Genomic DNA, 24,020 nt, shown 5'->3' on the forward strand with positions numbered 1-24,020 from the left:
TATTGACTACTGTCAAACTCCATATACACTCCTGGAAATGGAAAAAAGTACACATTGACACCGGTGTGTCAGACCCACCATACTTGCTCCGGACACTGCAAGAGGGCTGTACAAGCAATGATCACATGCACAGCACAGCGGACACACCAGGAACCGCGGTGTTGGCCGTCGAATGGCGCTAGCTGCGCAGCATTTGTGCACCGCCGCCGTCAGTGTCAGCCAGTTTGCCTTGGCATACGGAGCTCCATCGCAGTCTTTAACACTGGTAGCATGCCGCGACAGCGTGGACGTGAACTGTATGTGCAGTTGACGGACTTTGAGCGAGGGCGTATAGTGGGCATGCGAGAGGCCAGGTGGACGTACCGCCGAATTGCTCAACACGTAGGGCGTGAGGTCTCCACAGTACATCGATGTTGTCGCCAGTGGTCGGCGGAAGGTGCACATGCCCGTCGACCTGGGACCGGACCGCAGCGACGCACGGATGCACGCCAAGATCGTAGGATCCTACGCAGTGCCGTAGGGGACCGCACCGCCACTTCCCAGCAAATTAGGGACACTGTTGCTCCTGGGGTATTGGCGAGGACCATTCGCAACCATCTCCATGAAGCTGGGCTACGGTCCCACACACCGTTAGGCCGTCTTCCGCTCACGCCCCAACATCGTGCAGCCCGCCTCCAATGGTGTCGCGACAGGCGTGAATGGAGGGATGAATGGAGACGTGTCGTCTTCACCGATGAGAGTCGCTTCTGCCTTGGTGCCAATGATGGTCGTATGCGTGTTTGGCGCCGTGCAGGTGAGCGCCACAATCAGGACTGCATACGACCGAGGCACACAGGGCCAACACCCGGCATCATGGTGTGGGGAGCGATCTCCTACACTGGCCGTACACCACTGGTGATCGTCGAGGGGACACTGAATAGTGCACGGTACATCCAAACCGTCATCGAACCCATCGTTCTACCATTCCTAGACCGGCAAGGGAACTTGCTGTTCCAACAGGACAATGCACGTCCGCATGTATCCCGTGCCACCCAACGTGCTCTAGAAGGTGTAAGTCAACTACCCTGGCCAGCAAGATCTCCGGATCTGTCCCCCATTGAGCATGTTTGGGACTGGATGAAGCGTCGTCTCACATGGTCTGCACGTCCAGCACGAACGCTGGTCCAACTGAGGCGCCAGCTGGAAATGGCATGGCAAGCCGTTCCACAGGACTACATCCAGCATCTCAACGATCGTCTCCATGGGAGAATAGCAGCCTGCATTGCTGCGAAAGGTGGATATACACTGTACTAGTGCCGACATTGTGCATGCTCTGTTGCCTGTGTCTATGTGCCTGTGGTTCTGTCAGTGTGATCATGTGATGTATCTGACCCCAGGAATGTGTCAATAAAGTTTCCCCTTCCTGGGACAATGAATTCATGGTGTTCTTATTTCAATTTCCAGGAGTGTATTTAACTGTTCACTGTAAATAGTTCAAATTACCTTTTTTACTCTGTCACTATGCATCTATGAAAGGTCAGCAAATTTTTTTCATATTAATTATGAATCATTTCTAAGAATTCTTAAAGGAGAATTTACTATCTGCACTCATTACTTACATTTCTGATATTTACCTCATCATCATCATCATCATCATTTATGACTGATTATGCCTTTCAGCGTTCAGTCTGGAGCATAGCCCCCCTTATACAGTTCCTCCATGATCCCCTATTCAGTGCTAACATTGGTGCCTCTTCTGATGTTAAACCTATTACTTCAAAATCATTCTTAACCAAATCCACGTACCTTCTCCTCGGTCTGCCCCGACTCCTCCTACCCTCTACTGCTGAATCCATGAGTCTCTTGGGTAACCTTGCTTCTCCCATGCGTGTAACATGACCCCACCATCTAAGCCTGTTCGCCCTGACTGCTACATCTATAGAGTTCATTCGCAGTTTTTCTTTGATTTCCTCATTGTGGACACCCTCCTGCCATTGTTCCCATCTACTAGTACCTGCAATCATCCTAGCTACTTTCATATCTGTAACCTCAACCTTGTTGATAAGGTAACCTGAATCCACCCAGCCTTCACTCCCATACAACAAAGTTGGTCGAAAGATTGAACGGTGCACAGATAACTTAGTCTTGGTACTGACTTCCTTCTTGCAGAAGAGAGTAGATCATAGCTGAGCGCTCACTGCATTAGCTTTGCTACACCTCGCTTCCAGTTCTTTCACTATATTGCCGTCCTGTGAGAATATGCATCCTAAGTACTTGAAACTGTCCACCTGTTCTAACTTTGTTCCTCCTATTTGGCATCCTAAGTACTTGAAACTGCCCACCTGTTCTAACTTTGTTCCTCCTATTTGGCACTCAATCCGTTTATATTTCTTTTCCACTGACATTACTTTCGTTTTGGAGATGCTAATCTTCATACCATAGTCCTTACATTCCTGCTCTAGCTCTGAAATACTATTTTGCAAACTTTCAATCGAATCTGCCATCACAACTAAGTCATCCGCATATGCAAGACTGCTTATTTTGTGTTCACATATCTTAATCTCACCCAGCCAGTCTATTGTTTTCAACATATGATCCATAAATAATATGAACAACAGTGGAGACAGGTTGTAGCCTTGTCTTACCCCTGAAACTACTCTGAACCATGAACTCAACTTACCGTCAACTCTAACTGCTGCCTGAGTATCCATGTAAAGACCTTTAATTGCTTGCAAAAGTTTGCCTCCTATTCCATAGCCTTGTAGAACAGACAATAACTTCCTCCTAGGAACCCGGTCATATGCCTTTTCCAGATCTATAAAGCATAGATACAATTCCCTGTTACTCTCATAACACTTCTCCATTATTTGCCGTAAGCTAAAGATCTGGTCCTGACAACCTCTAAGAGGCCTAAACCCACACTGATTTTCATCCAATTGGTCCTCAACTAATACTCGCACTTTCCTTTCAACAATACCTGAGAAGATTTTACCCACGACGCTGATTAAAGAGATACCTCTGTAGTTGTTACAATCTTTTCTGTTTCCATGTTTGAAGATTGGTGTGATTACTGCTTTTGTCCAGTCTGATGGAACCTGTCCCGACTCCCAGGCCATTTCAGTTATCCTGTGTAGCCATTTAAGACCTGACATTCCACTGTATTTGATGAGTTCCGACTTAATTTCATCCACCCCAGCTGCTTTATTGCACTGCAATCTATTGACCATTTTCCCACTTCCTCAAATGTGATCCTATTTCCATCATCATTCCTATCCCATTCTACCTCGAAATCTGAAACATTACTGATCGCATTTTCACCTACATTGAGCAACTCTTCAAAATATTCCCTCCATCTGCCCAAGGCATCCACAGGATTCACCAGCTGTTTTCCTGACCTGTCCAAAATACTTGTCATTTCCTTCTTACCTCCCTTTCGAAGACTGCTAATTACACTCCAGAATGGTTTTCCAGCAGCTTGACCCATAGTCTCCAACCTGTTTCCAAAGTCTTCCCACGATTTCTTCTTGGATGCTGCAATTATCTGTTTGGCTTTGTTTCTTTCTTCAACATAACTTGCTCTGTCTACCTGGGTTCTGGTATGTAGCCATTTTTGATACGCCTTCTTTATCCTTCTACAGGCTGTTTGCTTCATCCTACTTTTACACACTACTGTTCCAAGACATTCTTTAGCCACTTCTAGTACTGTGTCCCTGTACCTTGTCCATTCCTTTTCCAATGACTGTAATTGACTACATTCAACTAACTGGTACCTTTCTGAGATCGCTGTTATGTACTTGTGCCTGATTTCCTTATCCTGAAGTTTCTCCACTCTTATCCTCCTACATATGGACCTGACCTCCTGCACTTTCGGCCTCACAATCCCAATTTCACTGCAGATTAAATAATGATCAGTGTCATCAAAGAATCCCCTGAATACACGTGTGTCCCTCACAGCCTTCCTGAATTCCTGATCTGTTATTATATAGTCAATGACAGATCTGGTTCCCCTGCCTTCCCAAGTATACCGATGAATGTTCTTATGTTTAAAAAAGGAGTTTGTGGTTATTAAGCCCATACTGGCACAGAAATCCAAGAGTTGTTTCCCGTTCCTGTTGGCCTCCATATCCTCTCCAAATTTACCCATAACCTTTTCATACCCTTCTGTTTGATTTCCAATCCTGGCGTTAAAATCACCCATGAGCAGAACACTGTCCTTGTCCTTTACTCTAACAACTACCTCACTGAGTGCCTCATAAAAACTATCCATCTTATCTTGATCTGTCCCTTCACAATGCGAATATACTGACACAATCCTAATTTTCTTGCTAGACACTGTCAAATTTATCCACATCAGTCGTTCGTTTACATACCTTATTGCAACTACGCTGGGTTCCATTTCTTTCGTGATGTAAAGCCCTACACCCCATTGTGCTATTCCTGCTTTGACTCCTGACAGGTAGGCCCTGTATTCTCCCACTTCCTCTTCTTTCTCACCCCTTACCCGAATGTCACTAACAGCTAAAACGTCCAGCCCCATCTTACTTGCAGCCTCTGCCAGCTCTACCTTCTTCCCAGAGTAGCCCCCATTGATATTAATAGCTCCCCATCTCATTACCATTTGTTTGCCAAGTCGTATCTTAGGAGTCCCTGGTTTGTCAGTTAGAGGTGGGACTCCGTCACCTCCAAAGGTCCGAGGCATTTTGCTCTGATTGTTGCCAGCATCATATTTAAAGTACCAGGGAAGCAGGTTGCTAGCCTTACTTGCCCCGAGTCCCATTGGGTTTTACCCCTAACGGCTGAGGGACTAACTGGTGGATTTGGTAGTCTTTGCCGTATGAGCACAAAGGTGACCACGACTCAGAATATGTCCGAGATGCCCAGCCTTATTCCAAAGTAACTGGTATCCCGACTGTCAGGACCACTTACTTGGCCACTCATACGTTGCCTGTGGTTCATGAACTAGGACATGACTACAGGAACCCACACCATGAACCACTGATATTTACCTTAACCTAAAAATACTGATAAAAAAAATTCTGAGCCTCAGCACTGTAGGGGGCATCTACAACGACCTCTATATTATTTACTTGTTTTCAACTTCTGTTTGTACAAAAAGAAATTTGTTCATTTATAGTGACACTAGTTTTTGAACTGACAGCAGCAAATGACCTTGGCTTGATACACAAAATTCTGCTACTCAAAGCTGATGCTAGTTCACAGTGGAATAATGTGAGATTAACATTTGTATAATGCACATTTCTGAGTTCAGCTTCATCCAAGTTCATTTTGTGTACCAATCAGGCCATGAATTTTCTTCAATATCCTAGGCTTTGTCAAACTGCAGTGTTCTGTTTTGCTAGCAACTGTTCCAACTGTAACTGTATTTATTATGCAGTTTTATCTTTAAGAAAAATTTACCATCAAAAAGGCCTTTAGGACACACTGGAAATCATTGGGATAATATGGATACAACTTTGGTCCAACAAGAGGCCTGAACCTTATTTGCAGTCTAGCCATTTAACCCAAGACTGAAATGTGGTGTGATAACTGGGAAAGTTAGAAACCTATTCTCAGGTTAGAGATTCCATATTCAACTAACACAAACACAGTTAATTCTGACAAAGTTCCCTGAGATGCAGTTTTAATATCATGAGCATAATTTTTCCAAACATCAGTTACTAAATAGTAAGTGGCAACGTCTTCATTATTGTTGCAGAGGGCACTTTCAGTTACCAGTCTCCAGATACAGACAGCTGGTAGCCATTCTGGCGGACAATAGGGAAATCATCTTAAATGGTGAATTTCATCATTTTATGCTCATGATATGCTTTTTTCTTCATGAATTTCTATATTTAAAGAAAATAATAAAATAATATAAAAGAGAGAGAGAGAAATGAAATAAAAATACAAGACCACTAAACTGTTCCGTTTGAGTCATGTGATGCCTGTGACATTACTTGCTATGGTGCTGCTCCTACTGTCGTAAAGCACATTCAGAGCAATATCTTGTTTTGGAATCTACATTTCAGAAAATGGGTTACAAATAGTGTGTAGTACCACAGTGTAAAAATACATCTGTAAAAACTCCGGAGAAATTGTTTCTCAGTGTTCTGATGAATGGAAAAACGCGTACAATGTGGTTGCAACTCACTCGAGATCCAAATGAGTTAGTCGTCACAGTGTGTGTTTATTTTTCATTTTGATGTAAATAAACACTCCTTATGAACTTTTTGTCATTGTAATGTAGCAGGTAGTGTGCTGGATTTCTAATTCAATGTTCACAAGACTGATACACATTCAGTCTACAAGAATCTGAGAAACCGTTTAACAATTTCTGATCACATTATTCTTTCCAAGCGAGCCACTGAAGACAATAATTTGCTATTTCCAACTGTCTCCACTGAGCCTGTTGTAAGACTGCAGGATTCTGATAAAGAGAAAAACTGAACATTGCTTGAAACCTACATGGAAATGTAATAAGATGAGGGCATTATGCTAAAATGAAACTCGGTCCTGCTTAAGCGTCTTTACATCATAGTATTCCAGCAGTCGTTAAGTATGCAAATAGAACAACAAACACTTTTAGGCTCTGCTGCATCAACTGCATATTTCATAGACATAATTTTCTGGTGATACAACAGAACAGAAGTTAATTGTCTCATAACATAAATTTCAGATCATTGACTTAATGTACAGGAGATGTGTCAAAACACAAAATTTGGTTTACATTTTTCTTATAATATGATTAATATAGTATACTGTACTGGATATGTAATTAATATCAACCAATATTTTTTCTTAAGAAGTTTTAAAAATAAGCAGTACTAAATACTCTCTCCTTCTCAAATTTTCAGGTTGTCCTTCATGAATTCCACTACTGAATAGTAACATTTCTGTGCTAGTTTCTCACAGAAGGTTTTTTCAGAGCTTCTAAATTTATACTGAGCAATTCTCTTTCTTTCACTTTGTTATAAATTTTCATAATCATGTACTATGGAGTTTGAGCATAAAGTTTTAAACAGTGGGTGGACAGCATAAAATTATTTTGATTTCTGATGTTGTAATCATGCTGAAAATGATTTGCCACAAATAAATCAGGATTAACATGCACAAAGACAATCAGCTCATAGATGTATAGTGAGGGAACACCTAATATCTTTAGATTTTTTAGGAGTGATCAACATTATTTTCTTCACCTTACATTGTACATATTTCTAATGACGGTTTTCTGAAGTTTTAATATTCAACACACATGGTATGAATTAACCCCAAAATACAATTCTGTACCTTATTATTGATTTGAAGTAGCTGTGATATGTCCACACTAGTAGCTTTGTACAGTATCCTTATTGCAACTGCTAGGCTATTTAATTTATTTGAAAGATGCTGAATATGTGAGCCCCACAATAGATTTTTATCCAGTTGTATTCCTAGGAATTTCACACAGTTAGCTTCCTGAAAAATCCTGATTTTTGTGACTGATTTGAACATCATTTCATTTTGTTTGTTTTGTTTTAAACTGCATTAACTGAGTCCTTCCCATGTTTAATTTTAACCTGTTTAAATCAAACCAGGTACCTAATTTTTCTAAAGTATTTAATATAGTTTGAGGAATTTGGTCAGTACTTGTATTTGCAATGATTACAGATGTGTCATCTGCAAATAAAACTGAATGACACTCAGTATTAAGTGGTAGATCACTTATGTAAAACAGGAACAGAATGGGGCCTAAGACAGAACCTTGGGGCACTTCTTGTGAAATGGTTTTCAATTTTGAAGTATAAGTTCCTTTCTCTGTTGATGTAACCACTCTTTCTCCTGAGTTGGTTACGTAGGACTTAAACCATTCTAGTACAGTGCTCCTAACTCCATATTTTTCCAGTTTACAGAGTAGCAAGGCGTGGTCCACACAATCAAAGGCCTTTGATAGGTCCCAAAAAGTTCCTGTAGCATGCAATGAGATGTCTAAGAGGAGCTAATTGTACCTACAAAATGGTTTACAGCCAATACTGTGGTTTTGCCTTTTTGAAATCCATATTGATTTTTTGAGATTATTGTAAATTTTTCTATGAAATTTTGAATTTCTATTGTGATTACCTTTTCAAATATGTTTGATAGTGACATAAGAAGAGAGAGTGGGCAATAGTTTCCCATATGTTTTTTGTGCATTTTTTGAATAGTGGCTTAACTACTGTGTACTTAAGTATGTCTGCAAAATAAACTTCTTGAAGGGACTGGTTAATTATTGTAGACAGTGGCTGTGCAAGAAAAAAAACTGCAATGTCTAAAGCTGTTGAAGGCAGACACAATGATGCTCCATGGTTTCACATGAGTGTTATTACACTGTCTGAAAACTGAGAAAAGAGGAAAATGGAAAAGAGAAGTTGTTCTGGCTATAACCATAGCAATTACTTTCTCTATGAAAATGTTTCCCTGCGTTTTATTGTACAAACTTCCAAAAGTTGCCCAGGAAGACGTTTACAGCATGGTCAAAGCAAATAATCCAATTCCAGACTCCTTCCATTTTGAAACAGTTCTGTGACTTATTGCTGACACAGTGCTTCTCCTAGTTGTCATTCAATGCAGTTTCCATGTTCCGTATTTCCAGAACATAAAAATCTGGGATGTTTTTGTACAACAAAGAGACCATAAATCAATCAACTTTTGGATGGTTGTTACTTAAAAGTTGTAAATGTGTTTTTCATCACTAAATAACTAAACTTTTGCAGAAAAAGTATCAAAAAACACTAGTAACTCCGATTAACACTCCGATAACAAATGTATAGCTTCATCTTACTCCTAGTCTGTGATGGCACCAGAGCTTCAGTCAATAACAGAGCATTTTGGATCATGTGACCAAATCTTGAAATTTAAAGATTTTTTACCTTTAATTTCACAAAATAACTACACCCGAAACCATATTTTTAATATATGAAAATAGCCTATCCAGTGACATTATGCCCATATAAAAAACTACAACCCATCATAACTTCTATGACAGATTTTGTTTCCAACAGACCTCATCTCCCTAATGAAGGGACATACTGATAAGCATTTCATACCTGCTCATTATATTTACTGGATTACAAATAAGTACTGGCTCATCTTGTAGAGTAAGTGCACTGTTAATACCTTTCAAGAAATAATTAATAGTGACATAGCTTACTTTATAAAATATACTTTTTTACCACTAAAGCCTTGCTGTATAAATTCTAAGCAAAATATTAATCATTAACTTGTTACATAAATGGGTAGATATAAATTAAATTTATACTGAACGTACTTGCAGAGTGTGTCATCCCACTGAAGTGTCTCGATGTTCATCAACATAGTCCGTGAAGCATTGGTAACATCAGTCACATGCAGACCACCATTAGGGCCTCCTGTCAGGTTCTGTGAAATTACATAATTCTCAAGGAAATAATAAACATTTGGTGTGTTGATCAAACACAAGAAAATTAGAATTACAAATGAAAAGTATGGTGAAATAAAGAATAATTTGCAGTGCCTGCAAAGAGTAGACTATAGCTGACATTTTAGTTCAAGTGCGGCATAATCTGAAAACTGAAATCATGTAAACTTATACAGACAACAAATTATATTTTTGTGAGTCAACCTAAGATCACCAGTATTTCCAGCTATAAACAAGCAAAGCTGACACTAAGGTTCATAGCATCTCCCAAAACTCAGTAAACTCCTCTTGGAGGCTGATGAATAATGAAACTATTCAAACTTAAACATTACTATTAGTGAGCAGATTTGGAGATAATTATTTACTTAAGTATAACTAGTTGGGAACACAAAATTAAACAGCTCTGGTAGATAGACGAAAACTGAAATCTTTGTATGCAGCAAAGTTAAAATAGCTGCAAACCAACATCTGGGTGGAGACAATCTGAAGCAACTCACCAACTTCAAGTACCTGGGCAGGAGACTTACAGAGGGTGTTAGATCATTTCAGGATATTAAATAAAGAAGATGCACATGCTAAAACAGCATTCAAAAAGAAGAAGCAGCTAGAGTGTACTTAAAATAACTTGGCCCATACCTGCACAGACAGTGCAGCAGTGGAGGGAACAATGGAGGTTCGCTTCTGACCAGGCACTGTGTGGTAGGAGAGATGAAAACTAAAGCTTATTCACAACAGTATATCTCACATTACTTGTAAGCTATACCTAGTGAGTTCACAAATGATCTTATGAACAGGTTATGTCAGTATGACCAATACTTTGACAAATATAGTAATTCATAATCAATTAGGTCTCACTAGAGTACCAAAGAAGAAATAGTTGCACAAATAAACCATCAACCAAAGCAAAACAAGTTTAACTATGTACTATCAGACAGAAATTTCATGAATGTTAAAGGATTACAAATGTAATGTAGTGGACAATGTCACTTACTACAATATAGAAAATGTAAAATAAAGAACATATGTGGATATTAGAGCTTAGTCCCCTGACAGCTTGTTCGTCAGAATTGCTCTCCACTTTATTCAGTTATTATTATGGTGTTACATGTCCTGTTAGTAAAAGGCTTGTCAGACAGCAACAAAAAAAGAAAAGCTGGGTGACTGGAGAAGTAATCCATGCCAGAAATAATCTGAGAGTGTATTATGACCTCACCAAACAAAAAAATACTGAGGCCTACAACACACTGTATAAAATAAAAAAGAAAGAGTACTGTAGTTTTATCAGAAAAACTAAAGCATCATTCATCAGGATGTCTATAGATAAGGGAAAGAACCACTCAATAGGTTTATGGTCGTTCATTAATGAAGAGAGAGGAAAAGTAACAAATCGGGCGGAGGACATCTGCCCACTGATGAGTGGGAAAAGCAACGCAAACCCTCTAGAAGTAGCCAATACTTTTAACAGATATTATATTACTGTAGCAGACGAATTAATAAGTCAAAATAAAACAAATGTAGCAAGTAAATTGTTAAACCCCCCACATACAAATCATACTATGGTTTTCATACCTACAACGGATGCAGAAGTGTCAAACCTAATAAAACAACTTAAAATTAAACATTCATCTGGCTTGGATGGTGTCACATCACATCTCATAAAGGAATGCGGAGAATGTATATTAAAACCATTGACACACATGCTGAATGCTGCAATAGAAGAAGGTATATTTCCAGATTCACTGAAAGTAAGTAAAGTGAAGCCAATATTTAAGAAAGGGAACAGGGATGAATTAGGAAATTACAGGCCAATATCATTGATCTCAACATTTGCTAAAATCTATGAAATGATAATAAAGAATAGAATTGTAAGTTTTATAACAAAGTACAGTATACTGCATTCATCACAACATGGTTTCAGAGAAGGGAAGTCAACAAAAACAGCATCAACAGATATAATTGAGCACATTCTTAATTTACTTGACAGGCAACAAAAGACTTGTGGGATTTTCATGGACCTATCTAAGGCATTTGATTGTGTGAACCACTCAAAATTAATGATGAAATTATATCAGTATGGAATTAGAGGAAAATGCTATGACATACTTAAATCATACATTACAAATAGGAAACAATGTACAGAAATCAGACATACTAGTGGGGGAAATATAACAAACTACAGATCAGAATTACAAACAGTTAAACACGGTGTGCCGCAAGGGTCTGTGCTTGGGCCAATACTATTTATACTCTACGTAAATGACTTCCCTAGCTATATAAATCAGAAACTTATAATGTATGCTGATGACACAACAATCATTTGCACAGCTGACACAAAGGAGGAGCTTGAGAAGAAAGCACTCGTGACTATCGAAAATGCAAATAAATATTTAACAGAAAACAACCTGTTTATGAATCAGTCTAAAACAATGAATGTAGTATTTCAGACCAAGCATAGTGAAAATTATAATATAAATGTTAATATAAATGGAAAGACTATTAAAGAAGTAACCAGCACAAATTTTCTAGGAATTATAATAGACAAACATTTGGCATGGGGGGAGCACATCGATGCACTGTGTAAAAAGATAAACAAACAGATCTTCATCATGCATAAAACAGCTAAGACTGTGGATGATAAAGTCCTCAGATCAATGTATTATGGACTTGTCTTCCCACATTTGTCTTATTCAGTTCATATATGGGGAAGTGCACAAGCTGGCTACCTAAAAAGAATATTCACAATTCAGAAAAGGGCAGTGAGATGCATTGCAAAAATACCACCAAGACAGACCTGTAGGCAAGCTTTTGTATACTATAATATTATGACAGTATATTCACTGTACATATACCAAAGCATAATGGCGGTAACGTCTAGTGATAAACACCTCCTAAATAAAGATGTACACAAACACAGTACAAGAGGAAATGAAAATTACTACATGATAAACAGAAATCTAAAACTGTCTATGACTGCCCCAGAAGAAGCAGGCAAAAGGTTTTTTAATAAACTCCCCAAAATCATTAAAAAAGAAACAGACCTAAAATGTTTTAAAAATCATTTGAAACTATATCTCACAGAGAAATGTATATACAGTTTGAGTGAATACTAAGATGGTGTTTAATATGTTATATCATTAAAATTATCATGTATGTTGTTTGGATTTGTATGTACATATAATGTGAAACATGTAATACCTTTGTATGATTATGGACTATTTCTGTTTAATCATTTGTTTCATTTATATATAATGAAATCAAGTTTGATGTTAATAGCCTATTGTATGACACACCCAATACTCTCAGCTGGATTTTCAGCTGGAGTCCATGGGCAAAGAATAAATAAATAAATAAATAAATTGCGGAAATAAAATTGTCTTCTCTTCCTTTTGCATATTTCCTGAAGTAGCTATGTTTCCCTTCCTTCTTTAATGTTTTTTCATGCATATGGAATGGCTAGCAGTTCCTGTGGTGCTCTGAACCACATTTTTTGATTAGATTTTTCCTTCCTTGTTTGCCTCTTCCAACATAAGTTTAATACCATTGCATATAATCACATATGCCTGATTACAAAGAAATTTCCTGTGGTGACTGAAGCCTGCCGCACCATGCTATGTAGTGTGGAGGTAACAACAAGAATGCTTGAAGTGCACAGATCAGCAAAAAACAGTTAACTGAGGTGGCCGCCCCTTCAGAACAAAGGAATAGACACACTCAGGATGAGAATGTGTTTCTGCTCAGGGGCTCCACTAGCATAGAAGAAAAATAGTTTAACCACACAGAAACAGTATGTAAAACCTTTTGTTTGGAGCATTGACCTGTGTGTCTCAAAGACATCAGGGAGCCAAAATAGAAAACACTACAGGCCTTTGAAGCATAGTGTTGGAGGAGAGTCCTATATATTTCACGGACAGAGAGAAGAGCCAATGAAGAAGTATTCAACAACATCGTGATAAAAAGAGCATTGTGGAGGGCTGTCAAGAAATGAAGGGACTGAAGCAATGGACACCTATACATACAATACCCCTTTATTGTCAAATTAATAGAATATCAAATACCTATGAATAACGCACAAGAAGACTAAAATTTCAGTACATCAGGCAGATAAAACAAGATCCTAAACTGAAAAAATACTCTGAACTGAAGAGACTGATCGAAGATAGGGCAAAATGATTAATGAGAATTGATGTTGACCATTATACTGACTGAGAACAAATGAGAAAGAAGTAGACATTTCAAAAAGGGACATTTAGAAAGCACACCAAACCCACAAATTACTACAGGTATCAAAATATACAATGGATCTTGCCGTTGGTGGTGTGTCTTGCATGCCTCAGCGATACAGACAGCCATACCACTGGTGTAGCCACAATTGAGGGGTATCTGTTGAAAGGTCAGACAGTCATATTGTTCCTGAAGAGGGACAGTAGCCTTTTCAGTAGTTGCAGGGGCAACAGTCTGGATGATTGACTGACTGACCTTGTAACACCAACCAAAATGGCCTCCCTGTGATGGTACTGTGAATGGCTGAAACCAAGGGGAAACTACAGCTGTAATATTACCCTAGGCCATACAGCTCTGCTGTATGGTTAAATGATGATGGCATCCTCTTGGGTAAAATATACCAATGGTAAAATAGTCTGAATTCAGAAGTCCAGGCAGGGACTACTCAGGAGGATGTCATCATCAGGAGAAACAGATTGGAGCACGCAATGTCAGAACTCTTAATCACATAGGTAGTTTAAAATGGTAAAAATGGAAATGTATAGGCTGAAGTTAGATATAGTGGGAATTAGTGAAGTTTGGTGGCAGGAAGAACAGCACTTCTGGTCTGATGAAATGGTTATAAATACAAAATCAAATGGGGGTAATTCAGGAGACGGTAGATATTTATCCCACACCCACCACTGTAGTACAAGATTATATTGTGGCAGAAGAAGCTGAGTAACACTGTGGTCTAGTGGTTATGATACTAAACTGGTGCATGGCGCGTCGTGAGTTCAAAACTCAGCTGGGCTGTACAATTTTAATTTCTATATTCCATTTGCATACGTTCCAGAAGTATACGCAAATGCCAAGAATCCTTGTACTGGAATGTTCTGTAGCTGTATATATACCGTATGTGTTCTGGCCGGAGGCAGTTCGTTCCATGCTCTTGTATGTGGAAGTGCTGAATAAACCTTCGTTAAACGAAGTTAGTGTTCGCCATTCATCTAATTACACCTTCTTCTACATGACATTATTCTGGTGGCAATGCTGGGTATTGGAACTTGTGATAGCACACATTATCAACGACACAGTGGCTCCCAACAGGTCATGACAGAGCCGCCATTTACATGGCGAGAAAGCCGAGTTTGAGCCATATTCAACAGATCGCAATCTACCAGCGACAGAAGAAGAAGAGGACATTACAGTGACAGCAATGGTGTGCCACCACATAAGACATCCTTCTGGGTTGTCTGGTGATGGCCAAGATTCAAACAAGTGCTGAAGGTATATGAATGTACAGCCAAATTTAACGAATAATATGACACTGTGTGTTTGGCTAACATATTTTTCTACTTGGAGGGCACTGCCAAGCAGTGGTATGAGAACAACAAGGAGAAGTTCACAAGCTGGGAAGTATTCCAGGTGGAACTGTGCAAGTATTTCGATGACACACAACGACAGAAGTGCAAGGCTGAAGATAAATTAAAATGCGGGGCACAGCATCCAGGAGAAACTACAGCATCCTACATTCAAGACGTCTTGGAGATGTGTAAAATAGTGGATCCTAGAATGAAGGAGGAAACCAAGGTTGCACATCCCATGAAGGGTGTTGCTGATGACATGTATCAAGCCCTACTCCTGAAGGAAGTTTCGACAGCAGATGATTTCATAAATTGTGCCAGTACATTGAGACAATGCACCAAAAAAGAATTACATGCAAGAAGTTTGACATTGTATCAATGTCTCTGATGGAGGAAGAAACTGACTTCACAAGTGTTCTTCATAAGATAGTGAGAGAGGAAGTTCAGAAGGCACTTGAACTGCATGGCGAGCAAAAAACAAAGATGCTTCAAGAGGTCAAAAGGGAGAAAGTGAAACAGACATTGAACCCAATCTCTCATCCTTCATTTCCCTTTAAAACCATGAAAAAGTTGAGACCCAGGTGGAGTTACATTACTACAATGCCACATGAGGGACCTGTTTGGGCACCAAGGAAGACTGACATCTGGAAGCCCCAGGATAACCAACCAGTATGTTTCCACTGTGGATCACCAGAACATGTGGTGCACTATTGTTGAGAAAGGTAGTGGATATTTGATGCCGTCTGTGCCAGAAGACAGCAGACCAATCTTAACCAATGCCAACTCTAGGACAACGAAGATGAACAATAAGGTGAGGGTGCAGGACGACATAGGTCACCATCACTGCGAGATAGCCACTGGAGAGGAGGCTCCCCAACACACCAAACAAGGTCTCCATCACTGTTTAGAAGCTCCAGCCAATCACCTAGCTGCTGTAACCTGGAAAACTAAAGGGTGCAACCTTCCTTGGAGGTGAGTTTGCCGAAGAGAAAAATCCTCCACAGTCAATCACTACAAAAATGATAGGAAACTATGTCAATATCCTCATGGATGGCCAACCAGCCCAAGTTCTTACAGACTCTGGAGCATCATATTCAGTCATTTCGGAGAAGTACTGTCGCCAGTTGCAGAAAACCGATTTTGTCGACAACAAAACATCTCTGCTGAAGGTGGCTAATGGGAAATATGTAAAACCTACAGGAAGATGTACCATTCATGTGGGTATAAGTGGCCAAACACAGCCCTTAGAATTCTTCATCTTACAAGAGCGTAGTCATGACGCCATTCTCGGATGGGACTTTTTGAAAGCTTCTCAGGAAATTATAGATTGTGGTCGCTCAGTGATTATGCTAGACAAGATGACATACTGTGGACAGGAAGATGCGCATCCAAGTTTGTGGAGACTATGTGTGCTGGATGAAGTGATCATTCCTTAGTGAGCACTAGAAAGGTAACCGTCACGTGTCATGCCATGCATCAACCCATGGATTTTGTAGCGGAATATAAGAGAAGCATACCATTGAAGAATAACTTTGTCATCCCATCCTATGTTGTCTTGTTTAAGAATGGATTCAGTGAATTGTGGATAGTTAACTGTTGCCGAGAACTGCAGATCCTTCCAAGACACATGTGTGTAGCAAACACTGAGCCATTAATTGAAGAACAGCTGAGCATCATAGAAACCTCCCATGCAGAGCCTGTGGGTGAAATAGCGCTACCACTACGAGACAAGATCTTCTAGCTTGACAATCACCAGATCTCACTAAGAAACAGCAGAAGAAACTACTTGTCATTCTTCAAGAGTTCTCTGAATGCTTCAATCCATAAGTGAAGAGCAAATTAGACAAATTGATGGTGAAGCACTGGATTAGCACTGGAGAACATCAACCAATAAGCCAGAGATCATACCATGTGTCAGCAATGGAACATCAAATAATTTGTGCCGAGGTAGAGAAAATGATGAAGAATGACATCATTCAGCCTTCGCAGAGCCCATAGTCATCACCAGTGGTCCTTGTCAGGAATAAGGATGGCAGTTGGCTCTTTTGTGTTGATTACAGAAAGCTTAATAAGATAACTAAAAAGGACATTTACCCTTTTCCACTAATTGACGATATACTAGATTGTCTGAAGGAGGCTAAGTTTTTCTCAACCATGGATATGTACCCGGGATACTGGCAAATTGAAGTAGATGAGAAAACCGCATTCATCACCCCTGAGGGGCTGTGTGAGTTTAAGGTAATGTCGTTTGGTTCGTATAATGCACTAGCAACTTTTGAATGGATGATGGATAATGTTCTACATCATCTGAAATGGACGATGTGTCTTTCTTACTTAGATGACAGGATACTGTTCTCAGAGACATTTGATGAACATATAAAAACACTGAGGGCCGTTCTTAAGTGTCTCCAACAAGGCAGACTGAAACTTAATCCAAGGAAGTGTCTCTTTGGAGCAAAAAAAATCAAAATACTTGGACACCTTGTGTCAAACAAAGGGGTGTGGACAGACCCAGAAAAGGTGAGATCTATAATGGAATTTCCTATTCCTAAAAGTATTAGAGATGTGAGAAGCTTCCTCGGGTTATATTCTTATTACCATCATTTTATCAAAGACTTTTGTATCAAAGCCAGGCCACTCCAAGAGTTGTTAAAAGCTGATGCTAAATTTATCTGGGGTGGTGTTCAACAAGATTCTTTTGATGTGCTGCGAAAAGCTCTGACGACTGACCCTGTACTTGGTCTGTATGATGGGAGAGCACCAACAGAACTACACACAGATGCCAGTGGGTATGGGATTGGTGCTGTTCTGGTGCAAATTTTGGATGGAAAAGGGAAGGTTATAGCCTACGCTTCAAGGACACTTACAAAAGCTGAGAGAAACTACTCAGCTACAGAAAGTGAATGTCTTGCTGTGATCAGAGCCATGTGCAAATTACGACAGTATCTCTACGGAAGGCCATTCACAGTTGTTAATGACCATCATTCACTTTTTTGGCTGATAGGTCTTAAGGATCCAACAGGACGACTCACCAGGTGGGCACTATGTCTTCAAGAGTATGACATTACCATAGTGTACAAAAGTGGAAGAAAACACCAAGATGCTGACTGTTGCTCAAGAAACCCTGAGCAAGACCATCAAGACTTTGATGAAGATAGTGACTGTCTCGCTGCACTCCAGGATCTCTCTGCTGAGCAGAAGAAGGACACCACGATATCTCAAATTATGCTTGCCTTAAATCAGTCAGAGGACATGAAAGGACAATTTAAGGTAGTTAATGGATTACTTTGCAAGAAAAACTTTGATCCATTTGGAAAGAGGTGGCTATCAGTGATTCCTAAACACATGCACTTAGATGTTCTACAGAAATTCCATGATACCCTGAGGCCGGACATTTAGGATTTATTAAAACATATAATAGAATTCACAAGAGAGTTTTCTGGCCAGGTAAATTAAGAACTGTCCGTCACTATGTGTTGCACTGTTGAGAGTGCAAGAAGAGAAAGACAGTTCCTCAGAAACCACCTGGCTGACTCATATCAATTCCACCAGCCAAAACGCCTTTCCAGCATGTTGGGACTGACCTTCTCGGATGATTTCCAACACCTGCTAGTGGCAATATATTGATTATTGTTTGCACTGATTGTCTGACACGCTATGCCATTACAAAAGCCGTGAAAACAGCCAAAGCATCCGAGGTAGCCAAATTCATTGTGGAAGACATTGTATTAAAACACGGTGCCCCAAGGTCGTTAATTATGGATCAAGGGAAAGTTTTTCAATTGAATCTTGTGACAGAGATAAACTGTCGGTACAGCATTACTCATCACATGATGACTGCCTGCCATTCGAAAACTAACGGGCTTACTGAATGTCTTAATAAGACCTTTGCCAACATGCTATCAACGTTCATCAATGTTGAGCAGAGCAACTGGGATGAGGTGCTACCTTTCGTGATGTTTGTCTACAACACCTCCAAACAAGACACCACAGGATTTACACCCTTTTTCCTGGTGTATGGGCATGAGGCGACTACGATGATGGACATGGTGTTTCTGTTACATTCTGATGATGTGGACAATGACTACATCAGCCAGGTGCTAACCAGAGCTGAGGAAGCTCGGCAATTAGCTCAACTCTGCACACTGCACACTCAAGAAAACAATCGCCTAGCCACCGCCCTGTTGTCTACCATCCTAGTGACCACGTATGGATCTTCACTTCTGTTTGGAGAATTGGTCTCTCTGAAAAGTTCCTCAGGCGCTACTTTGGACCTTAAGAGGTTGTAACATAGTTGTCTGATGTTACTTATGAAGTTGAAGATTTTGAACTTGACACAAGACGATGGAAGATCAAAGATTTGGTCCACTTCCTTCAAATGAAGCCCTACAAGGATCCTGCATCCCTGGGTAAATTCAAAGCTCCAGCAACAGGCAACAAGCGGAAAGGTGATGTAAAGTGTAGTGGCAAAATAAGTTCTAAGAATATCACTGCCAGGGCGAACATTAATCATCGGGAGTCGGAGTATCCAGGACCGATGACTCCTTCACGGACTAGGACGACGTAACACCAAGACACTGTTCTCTTAAGGAGGGAGTAATGTCGCAGAAGAAGCTGAGTAGTACCGTAGTGTAGTGGTTATGATACTAAACAGGGGCATGGAGGGTCATGAGTTCAAAACTCACCTGGGCTGTACAATTTTAATTTCTATATTTGGTTTCATGTAAGTATCCATAAATGTCAAGAATCATTGTATTGGAATGTTCTGTAGATGTATATATACTGTACGTGTTCTGGCCAGAGGCAGATCGCTCCACACTCTTGTATGTGCAAGTGCTGAATAAACCACCGTTAAGTGAAGTTAGTGTTCATCATTCATTTAATTACATGTTCTTCTATGTAACAATACGTCAAGTAGCTCTGCAGATGATGATGAGATTGAAGAAATGTATGATGAGATAAAAGAAATCATTCAGATAATTAACCCTTGAAAGGGCGTACCATCTTTCATAAAATGAGCAGATGCATGGCATACTTTGTACACATGTACAAAATAGCTAACTTTATATTGCCAACGTTCACATGTAGGAACTAAATCACAGTTTACTCTTAGTTTAATTAGGAAATGATAAAATAAACTTACATTATATGAGCTAAATCACTGTTTAATTAAACAATAATAAAATAAACTTTCAATACATCACTCTCTTCCCATGTAGAAGTGTTACCCCACACTAATGACCCACTGAAAGCATTAAACAGTGTGACTGTATCAAATCCCTGACATTCACTTATTTGAGTATTCATTATCTTGTAGATACCTGCCTCAGTGTGGAACTATACCGCTAGCTCAGAATTGAGTCATTTTCTTGCATGGACAGTACATTTCTTTCTCACCTTGCTACCTTGCTCACTGTTTATTTTATATTACTGCTGCTCACTTGGGTATTTGACAACACAACTTATGTGTTGGCTGAAGCAGTAATGAAGGAATAGGTATGGGCTCTCAATTGTGAAACAATAATAGACTGGGAGAAGACAATGGTATTTGTGATTGGTGCACTTTGCATAAAGGCGCACCTGCTTAAGTGTTAAGGGAGGTGAAAATTTTATTGTGATGGGCGACTGCGATTCGACAGTAGGAAAAGGCAGAGTAGGAAAAACTGTAGCTGAATATGGACTGGAGGAAAGGAATGAAAGAGGAAGCCACCTGGTTGAATTTTGCACAGAGCATTATTTGATCATCACTAACACTTGGTTTAAGGATCATGAAAGAAGTTTGTATATGTGGAAGAGACCTGGAGACACCAAAAGGTTTCTTTAAGACTTTCCATGAACTGTAGATTAAAACTGAAGAAGGGAGAGACGGAAAATGGAAGTTGTATGCAGAGTGTCTATACAAGGCAGACAAACTTGAAAGCAAATTATAGATATGGAAGTAATAATAATAATAATAATAATGTTATTGTCATTCAGCCATTAGAGCAATCGACATTGTCAGACATATTATACCATGTAATTGATTATTTAAAAGAAACAACAGGATTTTTATTAGTGTTGCAGTTGAAATTTTCATTTATGTCATAGAATGGGTGGGCAACCAGCCAACCAGTATTTGTTTAAATGCTTGTAAGGGTAATTCTTGTACAGGTTGTGGAATCTTATTAAATAATCTGTGCCCCACGAGTTTGTAACTGTTCGGTGATTTTGACAGTCTGTGGCAAGAGGAATAAATGCATCTGTTTCCTCTTGTATTGCAACAATGTACATTTTATCTGCATTTGCTTCTGGTAACTTCTTTTTGTGTTAATTAAAACATACTATATGTATAAGTTTATTACAGTCACAATATTAGGTTCACAAAACAATGGTTTACAGTGTGCCTTATAAGGAGAACCAGTAATTACCCTAGCAGTTTTTTTTTTTTTTTTTTTTTTTTTTTTTTTTTTTTTTTTTTTTTTTTTTTTTTGCAGTATTAAGACATCAGGCACACAACTAGAGTTTCCCCATAAAATAATACCATATGTTAGTATGCTTTGGAAGAAAGAAAAATAGGATGTTCTAACATACTTTTCAGGTACACAAGCCATAAGTCACCTTAACAGATAAATTTCTCTTGACAGCTTACCACTAATATATTGTACATGTTGGGCCCAAGATAATGTATTGTCTAAATATACCCCAAAAACTTAACATAATTAGGATCATCTGATTTCCTTATATACATACATACATTAATCTTTGTTCCATAGATAATGAATATGACATTTCATAATGCTGTGGAATGTGTCACTTTAGCAAAATTTTTCTTTACACAAGATAATTAATTAATTAATTAATTAATTTTACATTTACTACTTCATATCTAAGAATTCGTCTATTGAGTAGAAGGAGTTGTCATTCAGAAATTATTTTAATTTTCTTTTAAATGTTGGTTGGCTATCTGTCAGACTCTTAATACTATTTGGCAAATGACCAAAGATTTTTGTGGCAGCATAATTAAGCCCTTTCTGAGCCAAAAAGGGATTTAATCCAGAATAGTGAATATCGTCATTTCTTCTAGTGTTGTAGCTATGCACTTCGCTGTTATTTTTGAATTGGAATGGGTTTTTAATGACAAATTTCATAAGCAAATATATGTATTGTGAAGGTACTGTGAATATTTCAAGTTCCTTAAATAAATGTCTACGAGGTGATCTTGGATGGGCTCCAGCTATTATTCTGATTACACGCTTTTGTGCAATGAATACTTTCTCTCTTAATGGCGAATTTCCCCAGAATATGATGCCATATGAAAGCAGTGAATGAAAATAGGCATACTAGGCTAATTCACTGATATGTTTATCACCAAAATTTGCAAGAACCCTAATAGGATAAGTAGCTGAACCTAACCGTTTCAGCAGCTCATCGATGTGTTTCTTCCAATTTAATTTCTCATCAAAGCACACACCCAGTAATTTTGAGTGTTCTGCCTTAGCAAAAGACTTCCATTCATAGTCTATACTTATCAATGGTATTATGCCATTTACTGTACAGAATTGTATAAACTGTGTTTTCTCAAAATTTACTGAGAGTCCATTTGCAGAGAACCAGCTATTAATTTTCTGAAAGACATTATTTGCAATTTCCTCAGCTGATAGTTGCTTCTTGGGTGTGATTACTATAATTGTATCATCAGCAAAAAGAACTAACTTTGTCTGTCGTTCTGTTTCACTGCGATGTGGGGCAGGAATTCTTCGTTCGGTCTGCCGCCAGTTGTGTTAGTTCATTTAGCGTTACCCAGGGTGCACCAACAGAGAACTACAAGTCTATCTAGACGGGAAATTACTAAATCACAACAAACACCCAAAGTACCTTGGGGTTACCCTAGATAGGACACTAACATTCAAAGAACACCTGACGAAAACTGCAGCGAAACTTAAAACACGCAACAACATATTGCAGAAGCTCTGTGGCACCACTTGGGGCTCCACAGCATCTACCTTAAGAACATCCGCACTTGGCTTGGTGTATCCAGTGGCAGAATACTGTGCCCCAGTGTGGCTCAACAGCAAACACACACACATGGTAGATAGCCAACTTAATGCAACAATGCGTATTATATCAGGCACAATCAGGCCAACTCCTACAGTGTGGCTGCCCGTTCTCAGTAACATAGCCCCTCCTAACCTGCGCCGTGAACACGCTCTGGTTAGAGAATTTCAAAAAATCATGACCAACCCTCAATTACAAATCCATGAAGATACTCACGACATCCAAGGAAACCGACTCCGGTCTAGGCATCCTCCACTAAAGACCGCACAGGCTCTGCACCAAACCAACTTCAAAATAAATGACCGATGGAAAGAGGAATGGGAGAGCAGAACAGTAGTAAACTGCCACAGTATGCCATGCATCTTTAGTAAACCAAAAGGATTTGATTGCCCTCGCAAAGTTTGGTCAACTCTTAATCGCATCAGAACCAACTGTGGGAGATGTGCCGACTCCTTACACAGATGGGGTAAACTTCCTTCGGCCGCTTGCGACTGTGGCGCTGAGAGACAGACGGTCAAACACATCGTGCAGGAATGCCCACTAAGGGCATACGAGGGTGACCCACAAGATTTCCTAATGGCGACCCAAGAGGCAATCGACTATTTACTATCTAAGCTGGACGTCTGCTTGTGACTGGTCTTCTGTGAGTGTAACTTTACAATTGGCGGTGTCCTTATATACAAACTGTTATTTATTGCTCTGTTTATACATATGTGATTTTTTTTTTTTTTTTTTTTAATCGTGTTGTTTCTGTAATTTTTACTGTGATGTTATGAGCCATACGCTAAATAAATAAATAAGAACTAACTTTGCATCTTCATGAATATAGAGTGGCAAGTCGTTAATATATATTAAGATTAGATTAGATTTACTTTCATTCCAATTGATCCATAGTGAGGAGGTCCTCCAGGATGTGGAACATGTCAGAAAAACAACAATACATGACAAATATTTACAACTAAAACAAATAAGCTAATGTACCATTCCACAGGTCCTAAGTGGAATGATCGTCATTTTTTAATGAACAC

At 39.3% G+C, this 24,020-nt stretch overlaps 1 protein-coding gene across 1 annotated transcript in view; it reads right to left on the reverse strand.

Annotated features, from left to right (window-relative positions):
• The window catches only part of LOC126156806 (glycerol kinase-like), a 286,026-nt gene that overhangs the window by 158,156 nt on the left and 103,850 nt on the right, over positions 1-24,020 (reverse strand). Inside the window, exon 4 of the mRNA XM_049916333.1 lies at positions 9,263-9,372. Coding sequence (XP_049772290.1) covers positions 9,263-9,372 — 110 coding nt within the window. The remainder of the gene's footprint in view (positions 1-9,262; positions 9,373-24,020) is intronic.

Source organism: Schistocerca cancellata, chromosome 2 (genome assembly GCF_023864275.1).
Source record: "Schistocerca cancellata isolate TAMUIC-IGC-003103 chromosome 2, iqSchCanc2.1, whole genome shotgun sequence".
NCBI classification, from domain to species: Eukaryota; Metazoa; Arthropoda; class Insecta; order Orthoptera; family Acrididae; genus Schistocerca; species Schistocerca cancellata.